At 42.1% G+C, this 13,481-nt stretch overlaps 1 protein-coding gene and 1 long non-coding RNA gene across 5 annotated transcripts in view; one reads left to right on the top strand and one right to left on the bottom strand.

Annotated features, from left to right (window-relative positions):
- The first annotated feature begins 866 nt into the window (after window positions 1–866).
- Window positions 867–13,481, top strand: part of nr1h5 (nuclear receptor subfamily 1, group H, member 5) — a 28,198-nt gene continuing 15,583 nt past the window's right edge. Inside the window, exons 1-3 of one of the 4 annotated variants that reach the window (XM_085444676.1) lie at window positions 878–933; window positions 4,016–4,216; window positions 12,788–12,884. In XM_085444676.1, coding sequence (XP_085300802.1) covers window positions 12,788–12,884 — 97 coding nt within the window. In that variant the 5' untranslated portion in view covers window positions 878–933; window positions 4,016–4,216. Of the gene's footprint in view, window positions 934–4,015; window positions 4,217–9,668; window positions 12,695–12,742; window positions 12,885–13,481 lie in introns of those variants that run through there. The other 3 variants (XM_085444675.1, XM_085444674.1, XM_085444677.1) reach the window with 3 other exon arrangements.
- On the bottom strand, window positions 4,589–5,626 carry LOC146684421 (uncharacterized). Its single transcript, XR_014917299.1, has 2 exons — window positions 5,014–5,626; window positions 4,589–4,769 (listed from the first exon to the last, which is right to left on the bottom strand). It is a non-coding gene; the product is annotated as an uncharacterized LOC146684421 (long non-coding RNA).

Genomic DNA, 13,481 nt, shown 5'->3' with positions numbered 1-13,481 from the left:
TCTTGACAACGCACATTTTCTTTTTTCTTTCTTTTTTTTCCACCCAGTAGAGGGCAAGGTCTGCACTTGGCTTTAATTATGACCTTTCGGCCTTTGCCTCTGCTGACCTGAACCCCCAGTGCGACCGCGTTTGACCTGCTTCTGGGAGGCCTCGACAGCTTTGTTGTTTTTCTTCATTAGCAGATTCACACTGACCCCTGAGTTGCACACCCACGCGTACCCACACATTTTCTCTTACTATTAAACATATATAATCCACTGAAAACACTAAGGGCCCACCCACAGAGGAAGTAAGGTCAGAACAAAACATATCAAGGGTTCAGTAAGTGTGTGTGTGTGTGGGGTTGGGGGGTGAATAGTGTGCGGTTGCGAAACAGTGGCAGAGAGATTGTTAAACATGTTGGGGAGTTAGCAGGAAGAGTCAGTGATAGGGCGCATCCATCCATCACCAGACACGAACAAGAGGCTGTTTATAAACACGACATACTGGGAATTTCTTAATGAGACGATTCCAGTTCGTATGAGCAGGGGAGACGAGTGGGGAGGGAGCTTTGTGGCTTTTTGTTTCCAGTTCAAGTCCCGAGTGCAACCAAAAAAAAGGCCACTTATGGGAAATATTAAGCAAAGTTAGTTTTTTTTCATCTGTCACACTACAATAACTAAAACATTAGGTTTAAATTGAAACGTTGCCCCTTTTTAAAAATGCATTTATTTATCCTGGTGTTCCTCGAAGAAAAAAATAAAGCTTATGAATCCTGCTTGACACTAAAGATCTTTGATCAGCATGTGCAGAAAAAACATCTCACGTGAAAGGTTCTGTTTACTCTGTGTGTGAGGGAGAGAGAGGCTGGGCTGCTGTCAACATTACAAATGGGAAAAGCTGGACAAAGTGACAGGACGGTGAAACAGTTGGCACAGCAGGAAAACTCAGTGGTGAGTCCCCAACCTCTAACTATCTGCAAAAGTAACCAAACTAAACCCTAACAAAGAGCTTCCCAACTACAGCAGTGTTTTCATGTAGCAAATCTAGATTTCATACCTCATTGTTTCATTAGAGCCAATATGGATTTTGTGGGTTCGTGTAAAAGAGGAAACTTGAACAATGAAATAAGTGATCAAATGTGGATGCTGTCGTGCACTAAATTGTCTTTTGGATCTTGTAAAAATCTGGAAACAAAAGGAAAAACATTTTTCCAAGTGTAGGGCTACGAGTTGCTGCAACAGATTATTGCTCATTGCCTGTATCCAGCAACTATATTTTAAAGTGCTGCATGAAAAGGTGAGCTATCATGTGCAATTCTAGCTGCATTTTTATTCTTGGGCTCTGCTAAAATGGTTTTGCATGCTTCACTATTAAGCTATTTACCTTAGTTAGCACCCGGGTGTACCCTCTCAGTTCATCCACTGTCTAAAACAAGACGTTTCAGCTCACTGCACTCTCCCTTTAAGCAGGTTTGGCAATAGGTTTGAGCAGTGGGCGAGGGGGGCCTCGTTTCTGCTCTCACTGACGTCAGACAGAGTCAGGAGGGAAAAAACAACAATGTAAAGCGGACCATTTCGGGCAGTCTGTACCCCGATCTTTTGACTTTTATGGATACTGGCCTATTTTTTTTTTCTTTTTTTAAATAAAATTTTGTTTGTGGCTAGGATCGGCTCCATCACCCCCCGAAGAGAAGAAGAGGATGGATAGAAAACTTTGACTGTTTTAGTGGTTTTTTATTTCAGAGGTGGAACATAAGGAAAAATTATAATGGGGACCCCTAACCGGTTGAGGCAGGTGGCTGCCCCTCCCTGACCCTTGTGTTTTTCCTTCCCACTGTCACCAAATGCTTGCTCAAATGGGGTCGTTTGACTTGACAATATAAAGCACCTTGAGGCGACTGCTGTTGGGAATTTTCGCCATAAAAAATTAAAAGTGAACTGAATTGAAAAATAATGCAAATAGAACACACTAGAGGACCAGCAGCTTTCACAGAGTAGAGAATACGGTTTCAAACAAATGCTCCGAGCAGACATAACTAATGTTTGACAATTTACATTCCTCCTTGTGATAGCTAAATCTCCCCCAGCCACTCTCACTTACATATGCTGAGGCGTAAGCTATGGACTTTACTCACAAAATCCAGAGGCCACTCTTGTATGAGTGTCAGCTTCCTGCGAGGATCAGTAAACAGTCCGGGCTGTTATCGAGCTGCAGCTACCAGCCAGCAGCTGTCTGATAGAGACGGGAGCCGATCGCACGGAGAGTACGTGCCGAACACGATTTATTATGTGCTGAATTTATCTCTGGGCTTATACTGTGTGAGTGATTCAGGACTAATGAGTTGTTGGTCTGGAGGGAACGCTGCGTTAATTGTAGTTTGCTGTGCTCGTGCTTATTTAGACATGCCAGACAACCGTTTACTCCCTTCTCATGTGGTTGGAGCCATGTTGCTGCACAAAATCCCCCCAAAAAAGTTCACTCCAGAATCCAACTGAACTAACCACACTTGATGTGAATGTGACCTAAAACTCTTTCCCTCCTTACCCTGCCATTTTCCTATTTTCATTTTATTTTTTTATGATACTCCCGTGGGGGCCTGTGTTCAACAGTCTGACACCTCCAGAAGATCCATGGTGACATTTACACGCTCTCAGATATTGTCCCCATCATTTAGAGTCACTCTCAGTGCCGCTGCCTGCTCCCTGTTCCTCTTCCGTTCTTCAGGGGTCAGAGGGAGTCAGAGGGATGGTTTGTTATCATGGTTTTTATTTCGACATACACTAGCATGTTGAGATGCGACACACTGCCTTTGACAATGAAATAGCTGTAACTCACTTCTTCTCACGCCAGAATCCATCAGCAACCCACCACTGAGATGCTTTTTAGTTGTTTTAGTGCAAATTGCAAACTGGCTAAAAAGTATTTTGAAAAGGCAGAAAAAAACATCACTTACTCTCATTTCTTTAGCTGAATATATGAAAAGTAACAAAAGTGTTTGGAAACTGGCTAAGTGGAAGACAAAGGAAAAAGTGACAGGGCTGCATAAAATATTTACAGCAAATGAACAGCATCTTAAAGTTGTGTCCTTAAGAAACAGGAAAGATCCGATACAGGACCTGAGATATGCATCTGGCCTTCAGTTGATCCATCCACTGTTCACTGAAGCCTCTACGGAAATGGTCTCAGTGGAAGGACAGCTATCAAGAAGCCATTCGTAAGAACAGAAAACAAGGAGCAAAGGATGAAAGATGCCAAGTTACACAAGAACTGGACCAAAAATCAGCAGCAACATGTTTTATGTAGAAAATAATTTTAAAATTGATGCACCGTACATATCAACTGGAAAGAAGCTGATTGGCAACAGCTTTATTTTTCATTATGAGGGTGATTGCAAAGACACTGCCAATGCAGTAAAAGCATCCTCCACAGCAGTGTTCCACTGTAGATAGAAAAACACTGTGAAACGCTGTCCCGATGCATGCTCAATCATCCAGGTAAAGAAATCCCAAAAAGTTGATTCTGGTCAGAGAGATGGCAAACATTTGGTACTTAGGTACAAGAACAGATACTACTGTTAAAAAATACTCCAGTAATAGTCTACTTCTCTACTCAAATTTAAAAAAAAAAAAAGTACAGTGAAATATACTTAAAGTAAGAAAGTGAAAATAGCTCTTTGAAGGACGTTTCTATTTTTGTCCAGAGCTAACTGAACCTTGTGCTATATTACCTAATGATAAAATAAAATCAGCAGATGGGAATACAAACTTTAGTATAGTATTTTATTATTCTGATTATACTTAGCTTGAATCTAAAGAAAAATGAAAATGAAAAACAATCTCTTTATTTTCTGTTGCCTACATTGCATAGAGTGAGTTTGCCTCTAAACGGGAAAATGTGCACAGTCAGGGGCTAAAGTAGGATGGAGCAGGTGGGGAAATCCTAAAATGGGTTGCAATGGCTCAGCGTGGGGAAAAGAATGACAACGCAAAAATAATTTCTATTGAGAACTCAGTAGATTTTATTAATGTGCAGGCTGTGATCAGCTGACCTGCTGCTCTGTGTGGATGTACACAACTGAATTCAAGAAGATGTCAGCAGATGGCCATGAGTTGTCCTTTATGTCGATCCTCTACACCAGGGGTGTCGAACTCCAGGCCTCGAGGGCGTCAACACACCTGAATCAATGATCAGTTCATTACCAGCCTCTGGAGAACTTCAAGACATGTTGAGGAGGTAATTTAGCCATTTACATCAGCTGTGTTGGTTCAAGGACACATCTAAAACCTGCAGGACACCTGTGCTCTACACTGACAGTATTCGGTTTATGCTGTCTTTTTTGTTCTTAAAGAAACAGTGTGTTCTTTATTTTAGCAGACATTCATGTTCCCTCCATTCATCATCATGAATGGATGGAACGGTGACTTTGAAGGACAAAACAACCGAACTAGAATGAGAAAAGGAAAAAGTGGAAAAGCGAAGCTCGGAGATGCAGCATAGGATCAATGGAATGGCGAAAAACAACTCAGAGCTCTTTTTTTTTTTTTTTTTTTTTTTTCTCTAAATGACATCAGAAACAGCAGTATGCGACATTACGTGATGGCAGAGCTTCAGTTCATCCTTTGTCATTTTTTTTTTTTTTTTTAATAAATAGGACAGGGGGAATGAATGAGAGAAAGAGGGGGAGAGAAAGAAAGAAAACCAAAGGGGAGAAGAGACGGTGAGAAGGGGGGGGGAAGAGAGAGAAAAAAAAAAAAAAAAAAAAAAAAAAAAAGAACTCCTGGGTCACCTGTATGGAGAAAAAAAAAAAACAAACAAAAAAAACAAACAGAGGAGACAGCAAACAACAAAGAGCAACATAATAATAGAGAAAACAAAGCACCATCACAATAAACTAGCTAGTCATAGATATCAATATTTACTAAATAATAAACGATATTGTGCAGCACGCAAGATAGACAGCGCACAGTGTGCTTTGAGGCAGCAGCCAAGAAAGCTTTAGTCCGCGTCTGTGAATACCCATGTGTGCATACCTGTGTGGATCAGCATGCTTGCATTCCAAAGGTTTCTCCATGTAATGATCTGCTAGGGAGTGTGGGGGGGCCACAGCCCCGTCCTCCAGGGTGTGAAGCGGGTATGGAGGAGATCAAAACTCCAGACGTCCAGAGGCCCCCAGAACACAAGAGACCATGGAAGACCAACAGAGGGGCAGCCGCGCCACTGTTCCAGTAAGAGCTGAGGAGAGTCCCAGATGAGGGCTCGCCCAGCAGCCGCGGAGCAGAAGTCAGGGGGAGTTGCAGTGACGCGCCCGTGAGCTCCGCCGGCCCCCAGCTGTGCCTGAGTGACCGAGCCCCAGGCCGAGAGGCCGGGGGCACCCCACCTCCAAAGGGGCCCGAGCGAGCCCCAGGCCCCGACAAGCGGCCGCCAAGGAGTGAGCCGGTGTGTACCCGGACGCCCACCCCCAGACACAAAGAACCACCAACACACCGACACCTGAGGGAGTCCGCCACCGGCAGGGGAAGTGGTGGTGGGTGGAGATAGGCCTCCAAACCTTGGAGGGCCTGAGATGTCCCCAGAGAGGTGGCGTCTGATACCCAACCTGACATATAGACACAGACATACAGGCACACACAGACACAAACATCCATTCCCACCCTCATGCTCTCAGAGCTCAGAGCTCATTAAGGGGATTATGTTGAACTTCAGCAACTTGAAGCACGAAAACACTGAAATGCAGGCGCAAAAGCAACAACAAGAGAAAATACATGAAGACCTGCAGCATACGCTTCAAGAAATCCAGAGAAGAAATGAGCAGTTGGAAGGCATGCTTCCCCACCTGCTGTAGCCTTGTGTTACGTCCCTCTGCAGCCCCTAATCATCTCAATGTGTTCAGCTGGTGCTAATTGGCCACACCTAGTCAGGTGTGGATAAAAGCATACCTGAGCAGTGGCGTGTCTAGAAAATTTTTGTTGGGGGGGCCAGGTAGGGGCACAGATTTGGAGAAGGGTGGCAGATTTAATTGGCAGATAATGTTTTAAAAAAAAATTCTACCAACCCTTAACCATAATTCAATAATCCTATAAACCTAATAACCAAATGCACTTTTAACTCTTATTAGAATGAGATTTTAACCACTACGGTGCAAAGTTTTTAGATACTGCGTTGATAAAGTACAAGAGATACAATCAGTGCTTTGTCAGTGTTTACTCAGCAGTCAAGGACAACAATATTTGCATAGTATTTTTACTGACATATAGTGCACATATGTTTTGGGCAAAAACATTTTTGAAAATTAAAATACGAACATTTGTAACAAACAATTGACAAATTAGCCAATGCCAATGCAAAACTTTATCTGCCTGTTAAAAAAAAGAAGATAATCTTCTCACAAACTGGTGTTTGATTTTGAAACAGGAAAAAAGTGGGGAAACAACTGAAAAGACTAACATTTGAATGAAACCTGAAAGCAAGTAAATACTTTCTATGCTGCCTTACTTTGGTAATATTGATAAAGAACAACACTGGCTGATGATAAAATACAGTCAGCTGGCATGGTGACACTGCCAGTATTAACCTGCAGGGCTGGACTGGGACAAAAAAATTGGGCATTTTTACTACTGACCGACCCACCAGGTAGTAAAGCCATAAAGACTTTGACTGAAAACAAACCCTGTTGTGACAGTGATGTACAGTCTTGTTGGTATATGTATGATTTCTATACATTTTACGTCAGATAAAAACTTTGGTTGTAAGATTTAGATAATTATTTAATAAAAACTAGGTATTTTAAATGAGAATAAGAAAGAAAAGTATTTCTTTGTGCCCACCTTTCCCTGTTAATGCCCTACCTGGCCCCCTGGCAAAACTTTGCTAGACCCGCCCCTGCACAGTTACCAGCTGTCTGCTACATAAAAAAGGATCCTGGTGTTATTTGTCTCTCAGAAACAGTTCATAACTTCCCTTCAACTCATTCATGTCATCTAAAAGGTAAACCAGCAACATGAAAATAAACTCCACCTAAACTTGGTTTATATCTGACCCAGATAGACTGCAGGTCATAACTTCTTACCTGAAGTTCAGTTCACCTGACACTCGGACTGGTGGCTGCTTCGGGTCTCTCCTCCTGCCTCCCCTTCCCTCATCCACCTGTTGCCTCTGTGGAAGCCCCGCCATAGTCACCACCAAACAACGGAGTTATTTCTACACATCGACCTGCATCTGGCCAATCCACCACCTCTCATTGTTCATGCCATTACAAAAAAAATAAAAAATAAGTCACTGGGGATATGCCCGGTATGCCCGATGGCCAGTCCAGCGATGTTAACCTGCAACCAAATCTGCAGCTCCATACAGCAATGTTACGACTTAGATTATATCTTATAACGCATAACTCTTATGTTAGCTGCCCTCAGTAGCATACTGTCTGAAATATTCCACAGCTGCAATAATTCTTTAAGTGTTATTTTTTTCCTTGGTATTCTAATTTCACCAAAGTTTACTAAACTCAACAAACTTAATATTACTTACCGGGACATTTATTCTGTCCTCATTTTCTTTCACCGAAAAATTGTTTCCTGCAGTGCGTCTTTCGTGCTTGGCTCTCCTACCTTTGCTAACGTGATGCGCATAGCGCAGAAGCGATGCTGCATTCACTTACACTCGGATATCTGAGCGTCACCGTGAAAACATAATCGGACATTTGATATTTGATTGAATTTTATTGTTTTGCCTTTGGGGTGGCACCTGGGGTGGCCAGTCTGGTTTGGGGGGTGGCCTGTGCCCCCCCAGGCCACCCCGCTGGACACGCCATTGTACCTGAGGCTCACTTGTCTTTGCCTTGGTGGCACTAGCTATTTTAGCCAACCTGGTATTCCATTTTAAGATAAAACCTCTTCTCACTAACAATCTGGGCCCGTATCCCTAAAGATTCTGAGAATCCTCTCAGAGAGCTCCTAACTTAACCTAAAAATTCCTTGCCAGGAGTTTTAGCTTAGAAGTGATTCCAGAACATTTTCAGTGAACTCTGAGCAAGGAATGGATGGAAAATCCTATCTTAGTGAGGAGGTGTGGTTGACCCCGTTGCTAGGTATGAGTCATCATTTCAAAAGCCGTGATTGGTTGATCCTACAAGTTTGATGGAAATGAGCTTTTGGTGATAATGAGCAAAGGATGTACCCTCAAATCAATAAACATATTATATACTCTAATCTTATGCTGACTGTAATTGTAAATAATATTTCACATTCAAGAAAATATCTGGAAAATGAATAGTAAGCTGTAGGGGTTATAGCCATTAGAATCTAAAATATGTGAAAACTTAAACTCATTACACCCTGTTCAAATAATGATTCGTGTCTTATTTGCTCATATTAATATCCTAGCTGGCATATTTTGTACTTTCACTCCCATATGGACCCCGTTGAAAACAAGATGGCCTATCTCAAGAGGCTGTCCTTAATGAAGTGGAAATCACAACGTTACAAGTCCAGTGTGGTCTTAACGAGGGTAACACGGCTCAGCTTTTAGCAATGTCTGTGATTGCAGACCCAAGTCATCACTGCTGCATTGTTGCATTTTCCCGGTTGCCAAATACCTCGGGGTTGTGATTACTTTCGTCTCCGGTGTAATAGCGTTGTGGCGTCGAGTTGGTGAAGTAATTGCATCTCTAAGGAGATCCACCACAAACATGATTCCTGCACGATCCAATCTGTAGCATCTCAATAATTCCCTGTCATCCAGTGTTTGCAGGACATCTCTCCTGCCTCTTCTGTTGACCATTTTGTGCAGCTGCTTAGGGGAACTCCTAAGCCACTAAAAGTCCTCTTCCCTGCTCTTAGCAGATCTCGCCTTAGGAGCCCTTTTAAGCGTTAGGAATCTTGAGGAATAGCTTTTATATTAACTGGGATTGTCGTGTCACTTTTAGGGGAAATTCTAAGAAAACGTCATGACTCTGAGAATTTTCTTAGAATTTGGCCGCTAGGAGCCACTTTTTGCACAAAGATTCTTTAGGGATACGGGCCCTGGTGTTCGTCTCCTTTTTTATGTTGCGGCCTTTGAGCCAGGTCGTAACACCTTCTTCCTCCACCTCTGTTCCATCTTAATTTTCACCTCTCCTCTGCCCTCTTTCTCCCCTCTCTCCCTTCCTCACCCCCCTACCAGTCCCAGCGGTTGACTGCCGCCTCCTGAGCCTGGTTCTGCAGGTTTTTGCCCGTTTAAAGGCAGTTCTTCCTTCCCACTGGTGCTTGCTCAGAGGGGATTGCTGGGGTTTTCTCTGCCCTGTCTCTTTCCTCCTTTCTATCTATTCCTTCTTTTCCCCCTTCTACCTGTCCTTTAATCACTTCTTTACAACTCCCCCCCACCTTTGATTTCCTCCATCATCTCCTGACCTTGTGTTCACTTTTGAGAACACATGGTAGAGAGATGGGGGTGGAACAATAAACACAATTGGCTACATTTGACGTGTCAGATCAATGTCTTCATTCAAGAATAATTCATCTTAATGATAAAAAAAGAAACGGGTAATAGTGTGTTTTTGTGTATAATATGCATGCTATACTTGTTGTATCCAAATCCCTGAAGGAAAAAGAATAAGACAAATAAAAAAATAAAACGAAAATATATTTCTTTTTTTTCCCCCAGGTCAGTTTTGGTTTTAATTCCTGAATTGTATCGACTACCAGTTAGCCCGTATTAGTTCCTTTCAGGTTAATCTAAGTTCCTTTTACTTCTAACTCTCTGATCGATGTAAGCCCACTCAGTTCCAAAGTAATGAGACTTTTGCACAGCACTGCATGTATGACATCAAGATATAATTGAAGCCCATTGACCCTGGGAGTTGTCTGGCTTTTTAATGGATAGTTTTAACACCATGTGCAAGTTACATCGGTTGCAGACATTCATGTTCCCTCCATGATTCATCGTCTCCACCTTTTAGTTTATACATTTCTTCTGTATACAGCCGAAACCCTGCAAAACAATCCTCATCGGCATCATGTAAACTTTGATTCTAAACAGCGATTGGTGACACGATATTCACACTGTGAAGTACATTTTCAGAGAACAGCTAGCATGGTCACAGAACTACCTTTTGCGCTCTGTGTAAGTCTGATTTTTAAATGAACCAAAATAACAATATTGATTAAATCACACTGGATTTAATTTGGAACAATGCCGATAAAAGTCATATACATTAACAACAACACAAGGAAATTTAAGGAAGAAAAATAGAAAGTGTGAAAAAAGTGTCCACAGACTCACTAGACATCAACGTGCACTCTTCTACTGCAAGATGTTTGTGGCTTTTCATGATGTCCATTTCAAATCTCTCAGACTTTGACTGAGTCATTCCACCGAGGATTTGCTAACGTGCGTAGGTTCAGGTATGGCTCTTCAACTGGCCTTTTTCTTTTTTTGCACTCTCTACTGTGATATGGGATTCATAGATGAGGCTACCTAGTCCTTGAGAAGAGGTACAACAAAACCACAGTGTAACATTTCAACCACCAAGTTTCACAGCTGGTATCAGGTTCTTTTCCTGAAAAGCTGGTTTGCTCGGATCATCATTTTCATAGGAAAAGCCTTTGGCCAAGCATGGTCAGATTTGTGTAGCCTCTGTTTCTTGCACTTTGATAGCAGCAGGGGGTTGAGTTACCCGGAGATCCTGTTATGAAATTTGGTGCCTTATAGATTTTTCTTTTCACAAAGTACACATGCAAATCTTTTACATAAATTGTGGATTTTTTTTTTCAAGTACTAGTATGAATTCTAGGATATTTTGACAGTTTTTAAAATCCATTACCAGCCTCATAGGCATTCACAAACTTTACTCTGAAGCCCTTGTAGAGCTCTTTAGATCCTGGTTGAATGACACCAGACCCTGGATATCAGAGAGTTAAAAAACAAGACTTCCTGTAAGCAAGAGCGAATCACTGACACGTGTATTTATGTGAGTAAACACTTCTCCAACAGCTTTAAACAGCTACTTGCTTGTTTAAATCTATCGGAAAAAGTCAATTTGAATGTAATTATTACTGTTAGTTTTTAGAAACATCTCCCGGTAGTTTTATTTCTAGAGTCTTTCCCTTCTTTCTCTTCCTACCTTCCCAGGTTTGTTCTGTGTTTTGTGGCTGTCTTTGAATTTCTTGATGATACTTCTCTCTCCAGTTCTTGACACTTTGGAAATGCTTGGGTAACTTTGTATATCCATCTCCTGCTCTGTGAGCAACAGCGATTCTTTTTCTCAAGTCTAAAGCGATTTCTTTCGTTTTTGGCACTTGATTTCTCAAGCGACGGCTCAAGCACTCGCTGAAGTTATTATACTGTGTGTAAATTAGAAGATAACCCTCAGTTTTAATTTGATTTTACAAACTTTGAGCATCACAGCGTTATAACACATTGCACAGCAGCGGTTTGTGCAATGGCTCGGTATAAAGGTTAGTTTTTTTATTGATCCTGGTCATTTTTGTTTCTAAACAAAAATCTCCAGGCTGCTTTCTAAAGAAAACTAATATGCTTAGAAATGCTCCAATGAAAATCCCTTGCCCTGTTGAAACACACTTTGACCCCCTGGAAAGTTTTGTGACAAATCTCACAGCGGGTTAATCGGTTTGTCCTTATTTATAGTTAATCAGGGTAAGTCAGAGTTTTCAAAAGTGTGACACATCTTTTGTTTTATGTACTTTTTCTTTAGGCCTTAGTTTGTACTTTTCCACAGTGTTGTGACCACATATGTATCAATTTACCCTTTAGACATCCACTTACAAAAAAACCACACTGTGTAGCCAGCAGCTACATTCCTGTTTCATTTGTCAGTGAGACTGATCGTGATTGCACCAGTGAAGGCTACAGTTTCATTGAGAATGATTGGCTCTCCCTTAGCCCTCTGCTGTGCATAAGTCAGTCCTGATTCCCATAATGAGCCAGCGAAAGAGATGATAGGCGGGTGGGAGGACACTATTAATCCTCAGTAAGCATGTTGCGTGTCAACCGGCCCTGCTTGGAGATTTACAGGCCTGTAATGGGGGTCACTCTTCCGTCTTCTCCGGGTGGTGCAGGCCTCGACTTCTTTTGCTCTGCCCTGGTCTGGTTAACTATTTGTGGGGAGGCGGAGGACCCCGAGAGCCTTAAATCTAATCTGTTGTCCAATATTAACCACAGCACAAACAGAACAGTGGTAAACAAAAGGAAGAGTAAACACACTCCCCAAGGCCTTTAGGACAAATATGGACAGTTATGTTCACAGCGCACAGTTAGGTACAACTTAAATAAAAGAAGCAAGGTTTGTTTATTCTGAAGGGAAACTTTAAGGAAGATTTCTTTTATTTGAAACGTGAGATTAATGGAAAATGTTTCTTTCGCCCAGTCCAGCTGTTGCACTCTTGTTACACAAACCTCAACATGCAAGGAATAAAGCCATCATCTTTCCCCAGCGTTTTCTGATCTATGACGTCCCAGTCAGGTCCAGCTGTTTGGACACACAGTCCCATCCCTGTCCCTCCTCGGTGTCCCCCCACTTTCCCTTTTGTCTATCCCCCTGGGATGTGTAATCCCTCCTCCAGCACATCATCCACCACCGACCAAGAGGATCAGCTGCACTGCTGCTCTCTGCTTTTTAAAAATAGGCTGGGATATCAGCTAAGAGACCTGGACGCATCCTGGGGATTGAGGAATGTCTCCACACTTCCCAGAGCCTTGATATCTGCGAGAATTCTCTGAGTAATTGTCTCTGTGTGTTTCTGGGTGTATGTGTGTGTGTGTATGAAGATAGATCCTGTATTACTAGTTAAAGAGAGAGGATTTTCTGTCCAGATGAGAGAGTGGACCGAGCTGGAGATGAGCTTCACGGCAGGGGGGTTTCTCAGCACCTCAGATGGTTACTGCTCCGCTGAGCAGCTCCAGTACTACGGTGAGTCCACAGTCATGCTCGTGCTCCTGCTTCTTTCTCTTTGGTGTCTTCATCTACTTTTACTTCTGTTTTCTCTCCAGCTTCTCTTAAAAGAACCACGAAATTGAAATATTAAACACTGCCTGATGGGATTTTTGATTCTTATTCTAAGCTAAATCTCATTCGTGGGGCATTAATATATCTAAATTGACACTGGAAAAAGGAAAAACTGACTTTAAGCATTTAATACCTTATGCAACTTGAATGTGTGCAGACATTTGCTTTACAAAAAACTCTCTAAATGATCAGTCAGTGCTACTGTAAAGAGCTCAATGGGAGACATCGTTTTTCAGAGCCAGTCTCCATATCAACCTGTAATCCACAGAATAAATGGGATTATTTCTTCAGGAGAAAGCAGTTACTATGGACACTGTTCACAGGATTTTCTTCTCACCTGAGCAGATGAAATCCAAACAAAGTACAAAATTTAGTGCGACAAGTATTAAGAAAGAAAATGTGGTTTCTGCTGTCACTTCTGCTCTAACCAAATCCCCCTTTGTATAAATTTCCATTTGTACTTTGAGAGGTTCTGAACTTCCTTGAAGGTTTTGGACACTT

The sequence above is a fragment of the Copadichromis virginalis genome, linkage group LG20, assembly GCF_057382275.1.
Source record: "Copadichromis virginalis isolate Kocher_CV1m ecotype Utaka linkage group LG20, C_Virginalis_male_GT1.1, whole genome shotgun sequence".
Classification (NCBI taxonomy): Eukaryota; Metazoa; Chordata; class Actinopteri; order Cichliformes; family Cichlidae; genus Copadichromis; species Copadichromis virginalis.
The sequence above is the reverse complement of the archived record's forward strand: the minus strand, read 5'-3'. Positions and strand labels throughout refer to the sequence as shown.